Source organism: Crotalus tigris, unplaced genomic scaffold (genome assembly GCF_016545835.1).
Source record: "Crotalus tigris isolate CLP2741 ecotype Arizona unplaced genomic scaffold, ASM1654583v1 scf7180000017667.1391209, whole genome shotgun sequence".
NCBI lineage: Eukaryota > Metazoa > Chordata > Lepidosauria > Squamata > Viperidae > Crotalus > Crotalus tigris.
In genome coordinates this window covers 890,531-899,398 of record NW_024096553.1, presented here as the reverse complement: position 1 = coordinate 899,398, position 8,868 = coordinate 890,531, and the positions used below count along the sequence as shown (strand labels likewise).

General features: G+C 41.9%; 1 protein-coding gene across 3 annotated transcripts in view; it reads left to right on the top strand.

Moving 5' to 3' along the window:
- The first annotated feature begins 374 nt into the window (after positions 1 to 374).
- CAV1 (caveolin 1) overlaps positions 375 to 8,868 on the top strand; it is a 52,782-nt gene continuing 44,288 nt past the window's right edge. The window contains exons 1-2 of one of the 3 annotated variants that reach the window (XM_039337011.1): positions 375 to 726; positions 2,492 to 2,656. In XM_039337011.1, the coding sequence (XP_039192945.1) occupies positions 697 to 726; positions 2,492 to 2,656 (195 nt within the window). In that variant the 5' untranslated portion in view covers positions 375 to 696. Of the gene's footprint in view, positions 727 to 887; positions 1,068 to 2,425; positions 2,657 to 8,868 lie in introns of those variants that run through there. The other 2 variants (XM_039337013.1, XM_039337012.1) reach the window with 2 other exon arrangements.

Genomic DNA, 8,868 nt, shown 5'->3' with positions numbered 1-8,868 from the left:
ATGACCATCAGCTTTGATCCAGCTGGATGGCCAACTCTTTCAATCGTTCCGCGTGATTCCTCGTCTTGGGATAGAAGCCCCAAGGCAGCCCCGTGACTTTTGCACACAGCTTTGACAGCAGGAGAGAGGCAGAACAGTAGAGGACTCTCTCTCTTTTATTTATTTAAGCGTTAAGGAAAGACCGCAACCCCAGTGACGAGCAATTGCAAACAAGGAGACCGTGTTCTTTTGCTTCCCCCCCCCCCCACCTTTAGCCGGAGCAGCAGGATCGCTCAAGAGGTAGAGCCGGCGCGTGGACCCGGAGACTTTCAGGGTTGCTGGGACTGGCCAAAAAAAGAAGCATCGCCTCCGGCTTCCAACTGGGGAATAAAGGGAGGGGGGAGAATCTGTTGGACGTGGTTAGGCTGTCCTGTAGTGGGTGGCATTGCCCCGCCCCGCGCGCCCCCGCATCCTTAGAGTTGTGGCTCGAGACCTCTCAGCTCTGCCCCAGAGGTAGCAGCAGAAACAAACTCTGGCGGGCGGCCAACCCGGCCACTTGGAGATGCTTCCCACTCGGCAGCCGCCTCTGTGTGTGCGTGCGGGTGCGGGGCGGGGGGAATCGTGTGAGCTGCCAGCGTCAGGTCCCGTCCCTCTTCGGATCCTACAATTTATCCATCAGAAACATTTCTGCATCGCCTCGAGCCAGCCCAAGACAGCATGTCTGGGAGCAAACACGTAGATTCAGAGGTAGGAGCTGCTTTGCATTTTTTAAAACTGCTTGACATTCCTGGCAGCCGGTACCTGCTCCAGCCGTCTCGCGAGCCCTCTTGGCTCGCCTCTTATCTCGTTCTCTCCACCTCGGAGCCCCTTCCCGAGAGGGGAGGAAGCCCGGACTTTTCCGGGCAAGGGGAGGTTATTCGTGTCGGTGGTGGCCGTAACTCGATCTCCTTGGCTGGGTATTTCTCTTTCCTCCCCCCACCCCCGGAGCTGGGTTGCTCAGTTTCTTTCGCCCCGCAGCAGTCGAAAGATCGCACCAGCTAGCTAGGGCGTCTCCACCCTGAGGCCAGCAGGCAAACGGCTCTCGGCGCGTAAGTGCGGGGGGGGGAGGCTTTGCTGCTCTGCAAAATCTGTCGGATGCAGGACCCCCGACACACACACACACACACACACACACACACACACACACACACACACACACACACACACACACACACACACACCGCGTTGTGGTTATTAATTAAGGCGGGAGAGAGTATTTTTGGAGAACGCAATTCCCAAGTCCAGCGGCCACACGTCCGTAGAGGGGTCTTTAGCTCTTAGGTGGAGCAGGTCTGTTGCACCCATCCAAAAGAAAGGAGCGCGAGGTTGGGATTGCCTAAACAGAATGCTTCGGGTTGGGCCCCCACCAGAGAATTTTCACGCCTGAGTACTGAGGTTTTGGGACTTTTTTTTTTTTCAATCCTTTGAAGTAAAACCGACTGGGCATAGGAAAAGCCGATTTCCTCTTCTATTTTAGGAACATCTCCCCAGAATTCTGCAAGGTTGCAAAGAGTTTTCTTTTCCCTGGGCACCATCAACCAGGCAGCCTTTCCGACGTGGTCCAGTCTAGATGCAGTGACCACGCTGGCTGGGTGCTGGATATTAGAGTGCCAAGACTTTTTTGACAGGCTCAAAGTTGGAGAAGGCTTGAAACTTCACTTTTCATTGTCAGTTTACTTCAAATCAAATATTTTGAAGTCTCGTTCATCATTCCGCGATGTAATGAATAGTTAATTATCGCTCTCTTCCTCCCAAACCTGCCTGCGGGAAAATCGGACCAAGACTGTCCGAAGTTGTCCTTTTAATGATTGCTACGTGGTCTCTTTGTCACCTACCCTAATTCCTTGGAATGCCCAACTGATGCCAACCTAAGATCCTGCCTGGATAGTCCAAGGAGCCATGTTTGTAGCGTATCTTAGAACAAAATAAAAGGAGACTTTAGGCGATGCGTTTCCTCGAGAGTAACTTTATCAAAGGGGAGTTCATGCACTTTGCAAGATGTCGTGGGCTCTGAAGTCAAGAACCTCCGTCTAACCAAAGGATCGATGAAGTTGTGTCTGGTTTTCTCCCACGGAGGGGTGGGCGGGTAATTTTGGCATTGATCGGCCATTTCGGCGCCCGGAGCCTGGAAGCGCCGGAATTCAAGGGCGAGGTAGCCGCTCCCTGCCCCGCGGAGCTCGCCTCGCCCTGCTTCTGTCGTTAGAAGCCCCCTGGCGGCGCGCGGAGGAATTGCAGCTCAGGCAGGTTCGCGGAGGGGTGTGGTGAAGGTACTTTTTTAAAAAACCCAGCCTTGAGGACAGTGGCCGCATGAAGTTCCTCCTGGTTTGATCAGCTCCCCAATTCAGTCAGCAGCTCTGAATCGTCGCGGGAATTTTTTTCCCACCCCTCCCTCCCTTTCCTTTCCCAGGGACGCTCAGTTCAGGCAGCGCGGCGGACTGATCGTTTTCCCACCCATCCCCGCTTCCCTCTCTAGGGTTTTCTGTACACGGGGCCTATCCGGGAGCAAGGCAATATCTACAAGCCCAACAACAAGGTCATGGCTGACGAACTTAGCGAGAAGGAGTTCCAGGACGTCCACACCAAAGAAATCGACTTGGTTAACCGGGATCCCAAGCATCTCAACGACGAGGTAGTGAAGGTAAGAGATGCAAATCCGTTTCTGCGCTCGACCTCCCCCCCCCCCCGCCGAATCGGAGTGGACGGAGGGAGTTGGGAAATCCACGGAAGGTGCGCAGGCATATTCCCTCAGGGAAATTGATGACGGTTTAGCTCGGGCTTTCATACAAGGCTAGAAGTTTGCATAATGTCGCTCAGGACTCACTTTTTTAAGGGCGATGGGTAAAATCTGATGCACGAGCCAGCAGAGAGATGCAGGATGTACACCTTTATTACAGTTAAACAATTTTGATCGCAGAAGGAATCGGTTAACATGTTTAGAACGAGAAAAGCACTCCACTGCATGCATGAAGCTTCTTAATGTTTACCTTCCTAATGATGCTTTATTTGAGTATATTATTACCTTTTAGAAATGTGACTTATTCCGCAAATAATCATCCAGAAAAGCTGCATGCAACTGATGTGGGTCTCTATTTTCTAGCAAGTTAATATTTGAATGACTTGTTCATCACCTTAAAATGGAAACAGTGCTAGTGATAAGAGTGCTAAAACTATGAAAAAGTAAAGTATCACAAGATACATAAAAAAGAACAGTAAATCTTGTAGAAAAGTATTTTGGTTTTGGAGGGGGGTTGGATATCCTCCATAAAGTTTTTGGTATTCTACATGGATTAATATTTAAGATGCATGTAATTCTTTCATTTTTTTTATACTGGGTAATTTTAATTCGACACTCACTTCTCAGGGCTTATTGTTGAATAACCACTGCATTATTTTGCAACATCTGCTCATAGAAGAGAAAACAAGTTGCTGCCTAAAATAAGTTTGGGAGGGTGTATGTTTAAGAAGAAACATGCATTTGAATATTTTCTCGTTAAACATAACATTGTTCAGAAGAGCCTGCTGTCAGAAGATTGGAATAATTAAAGGGGGGTGAAGGGGAGAACCATGAATCCATTGATAAGCTAAACTAATGGAAAAGATTAGATTGCAATATTATAATCACTTTTGGATTATTTAATTCTAAAATGATGAAATTAGGCAAATTGTTTTTTTTAAAAAAAATAGGTATTTTCAACAACTGTAAATAGGGAGTGCCGCTTTAGAAACTTATTCCACTTTTACTGTCACCAAAGGAAATGCCAGCAATAAGATGATATTTGTTAAAGGGGTAAAAGGACAAAAGGAAAGCAAGGATGTCAGGAAGTGTATTTAGACATTTATTTATTTATTTATGAAATTCCTGTAATGTCCATCACACTTGCATGAATGACTCTGGCAGTTTACAAATAAAATAAAATAAAAGCCACAGTCAAAAACAAAGTTAAAAACAGGAGTTAAAAAGAACAATTGCAAAGTTAAAAGGCACACTTTGAGATGTGTATTGGAGGCCACACATAAAGTAGGCAGAGCCTGCCAAAACAAAAATAAAATTTGAATTAAGTTAATTCTTAGGACACCTTTCACTTCTTCACCCTTTCCATCTGGTGGAAACTTCTGGAGATGGTCTAGAAGTCTCATATAAATTTTTTTTGGGGGGGTGCATATGGTCTTACATTAAAAGCCATAAATATAGCAGTGGTGACATTTTGTTCTTAACCATTGCCCAGTACAAGTAAATTTAGAATGTGATTGCATGCAGATTGGTCTTAGAATAAATCTCACCAATTCTGGATGCACAGTATTAGACTCTGATTCAGTTTTCAAAGGGTTTTCTTTAAAAACCTCACTCAAATGCAGTTAGCAACAACCATATTAAATTTTCTTTTAAGTATAAAGAAAGGGTGGGACTTGTGTTCCCACAAAAAAAATGTCATGGTCTCCATTTTGTTGCTCAGAGATTTCAGTAAGTTTGTTGCTGATTAAGAGGTCTGCAGTTTGAAAAAAATTGTAAACCCATGCTCTAAATCATTAAAGGATGGTCCAGATTTCTTTAACTGAAAAAAAGATTTGAAAATTTATATGATGTGGATTTACGGTTGAAGAAAACACTCTATTTCCTAGCTTCAAGGGTCAGTATTTCTGCTTGTGCAGGCACTGTGGCATCACAGATGGGATAGGGTGGGGTGGCAGAATTAGAATTTGTGGAAGTACAGAAAAGAACAAATCAAACCAAAATAGTGGAAGGAGGGTAAAAACAATGAGAGAGAAACAGGGTTTGCCACAAAGTGGCTTCATACTAATGCCTATTAAAAGTGGCAGCAGCAGACATTTGCACTCAATAGAGTGAGTCAGAGGAATGCTGCCACTGCAAGGGCTGCATGGTCTGTGGAGGAATCAACCAATATGGGTGTTGGGGAGGGGGGGGGCAGATAGATAGGAAGGAGAATAAGGATAAGGTTCAATCTGCCCTTCTTCCTCACTTTTTCTCCTCTGATACCTGAAGCAGCCAATGTACCATATGTCTACAATAATGTCCAGGTCAGACCTGAGGCCATACATTAGAGAAGGCTGAAAAGAGTCTGGCTGGATTCTATACTGTCACATTGTGCTGGAATCCCATTTGACCTGTAATGCTTCCATTATGTTGACCTGGATTGCAAGATGTTTTGCAAAAGAATCATTTCCAACTTCATCAGTTCACACTGCACCTGTAGACATCTTTCCCTGTTAAAAATGTGTCCCCCCCCCCAAAAAAAGAGAAACATTACAAGAAATGACAGAGCAGAAGGCTCTTTTGAATCTGTTGTTGCTTTGGTAGTCAGACTTGGTCCATTCCAACAAATCTGGGTCAATAGAAATTACTGGGGGGTGAATTATCAAAGAGAATTCTGAATATTTGCATTTGGAGATAAGACTATTGAGGGTGAAAGAGATATAATTGAAGTCCTGTTGGTTTAGGAAGCCTGTCCTTCTGCAGTGTACTTGACTTAAAACTGAGACATGCAACAGCTGAAAGTTTCACTTGGCTTTTCGATGGAATGCCAGAGACTGTATGCTGACGAACAGGACCCAAAGGGGGAAAAGCTAGAAGGAAAATGGTTTGGTTTTTTATTTAATGTAATTAATTAAAACCCATTGAAACTAATTAAATATAGTTAAAGTGATTCCTCTCAGTGTATTGTAATTTTAATGTTTTTCCATGAGAAATTGCCATTTGGTGATAAATTTGGGAAGAACTTTGAAGTCTCAGTTAAGGCTGTACAGTTCTATCAGGGCTGAAACCTATTTATAAGAGAGTTACACAGCAGTGTTCCGTAATGTATATTTTGTAAGGGGGAAACCTGAGTTTACACTATTGTTAGAATATTGGAGTAGGCAAGATTTTTCTAGTATTTCTGAGGAAGGTTGATATACATGAGAAAGCTTTGTTGAATACTGCCCAGAGTCACTTTTTTATGAAATAGGCAGCTATGTAAATTTGACAAATAAATAAAAGTTTTTTTAGGCCAACAAGTAACTGAATTTGTGCTTCTGGAATTTAATTTTTCAAGTTTCTATGAAGGACTTTTATGAAATTGAAAGGGGGACTCAGGTTGATTCTGGTTATTTGTGTTTTAGTTAACTTTATAAAATTGTAGGTAATTTGTAGTAGAACAAGAGTATATAAATAGTGACATCTGTGAGGAAGTCAAATAATCAGATGGTGGTTATGTCTACATGACTGAAGCTCCACCACATTTGACATGCATGTCACATCAACACATATACCAAAAGCCTCAGGGCTTTGATTGCAGAGTTATGACCTCCATCTTGATTTCTTTGACTCATCCTGCAAACACCCCTGGTCCCTGTATATATATATGGAGCATCCATTACAATTGAATAAACAGATGCTATATAAAATATCAAAGTAGATATTTTTCAACTGAGATTCAAAATCTAATATGTTCATATTTCATAGGCTTGAAGTAGTTCTTAAGCTAGTTCATATCCTGAAAGGAAATTATATCATTCACAGTGTTTTGTTCACAATGTTTTTCTCACAATGTCTTGCTTGCATTATTACATTTATTTTGTCTCAAAGTTAATTCAGATGTTTGCATAGCACAAGTGGTTCAGTGAACTGGTTAAGAACATATATTACTTAAGAGATTGTATATTTGGATGTTTCTGCATGTTTATATGTTTCCTAATGCCAGAACTCACTTCCCTGAGATTCTGTCAAGGATTTTCTTTTAATTGATTGCCAAATGAGCAATTATCACTGTCTACTATATCTGTATTCTGTAGTGGTACACTGAAGTGAGCCTTGACACATTTCTCCTCTGGGTTTCCATTAATGCTTAATATTTACGAAAAGGATGGGAAACTTTCACTTTGTCCATCAAAGAATCCTTGATATGATTGGCCAAAGGGCCTTCTAATCTAGACCCTTCCACCAGTCACTACAATGTAGGTAACTCTTCTAAACCCAAAATCATCCAGCAGAATTTTCCCACAAGTCAAATATTCTGATTTCAGCCATTGCAAATCAAAACTGAGAGATAATGTTGAATCTGAGACTGTTCTAGTATACTTTTAGGTGGAGCTAAGCACCACTAAATAACTGAATTTCTTTTGAAGAACAACACACTGAATTGGATTTCGGTTTTTCACCATAAGGCAACATTGTCTTAATAGTTAATATTTCTTGCAGAACAGTGCATGAGAAAGTAGCTTAATAATAGCTTTTTTTTAAGTTGGGAAGAGAAAATAGGCTTAGAAAGAAGGGAGCGTTTCGGGAATTCAGAGAACATACTTCCTAGCTTGTTCTTCAGAGCAGCTGAAGGTTACAAAGCAAGAACATCTTACAAGGCTTAGTGATATAAGGAAGGCGGGATGGGATCTACATTGGTCTCTAACAACATATCCAAACAGAAATAGATGGATACTACTGGGAATAAAAGGCAGTTCACACGAAAGAAAAATAAGAGCAAAAATGCATATTTTAGAGGAAATGTTTGCAAACTTTCCTCTAGAGGGAAATCAAACATGTCAGTTACATCCAGTGTGTCTTGAAGAAAAATGGGAATGCTACAAATAGGTTCAAATTATGGATCCATTAAATACAAAAGGTTTTCCTCTCCCATCTCCCTGTGCTCACATGCTACTGGTGAGGCATTTCACAAGTATAGTCTCATCTGCTGCTTTTTAAAAAAAAAAAAAAAAAAAAAAAACTATCGTGTTGGGGGATGGAGGTTTGCAGCATTTTCTTTTGAAGATAATTGTTCTTTCATTCCGATAAAATAGCAGCCAACTTTTCATCACCTTTTTTAGAACCAGATCCAAGTTACAAATATAAACTGGGTGATGTTATGTAAAGCTTATTTCAGATTGCAGTGATTAGGGGACAGATCTAATTTGTGGTAAAGTTTTGCATCCAAATTGAAAGTTGCCATTCTATGCAATTGCATCAGGACAGGAGAAACTTCAAAATCAAGAATAGAATAGAATAGAATAGAATAGAATAGAATAGAATAGAATAGAATAGAATAGAATAGAATAGAATATTGGAGGTCTTCTACTCCAGTCCTCTGCTCAAGCAGGAAAACCTATACCACCTCAGACAAATGACTGTCTAGCCTCTTTTTAAAAACTCAGACAAGAACAACTAAGATGAGCAAAGGCCTGGAGACTAAAACATATGAAGAATGGCTGCAGGATTTGAGTTTGGCTAGTCTAAAGAAAAGAAGAAATAGGGGAGACATGATAGCAGTATTCCAGTATTTGAGGGGCTGCCATAGAGGGGGTCACGTTATTCACCAAAGTACCAGAGGGAAGGACGAGAAATAGTGATTGGAAACTGATCAAAGAGAGAAACAACCTCAAATTAAGGAGAAACTTCCTGACAGTGAGGACAATTAACCAGTAGAACAGCTTGCCTCCAGAAATCGTGGGCACTCCATCACTGGAGATTTTCAAGAAGAGACTAGACAGTAACTTGTCTGAAATGGTAGAGGTTCTTCTGCTTGAGCAGGGGGCTGGACTAGAAGACCTTCAAGGTCCCTTCCAGCTCTATTCTATTCTATCTACAAGTGGTTGCAGACTTACTTTCTGCCCAGTCTAATAGGGATCTTGAAGTAAATGTTACTTTTGAACTGCAATTGTTTGGAAACCCGGTAAATACTTTCAGACCCTGAGTAAAGAACAGAGAAAAAGTTCTCCTACCAAAGTCTGGAACAATAATAGGGCAAATTTGCTGTCTTTTCAAATGTATTTCAATTTCTCAATCTAGCCACAGCTTGATTATTTTCTGATTGTCTCCTATCTATCCTACCAGCAGATACCCTCTTTCAACATTTACCTGTAACA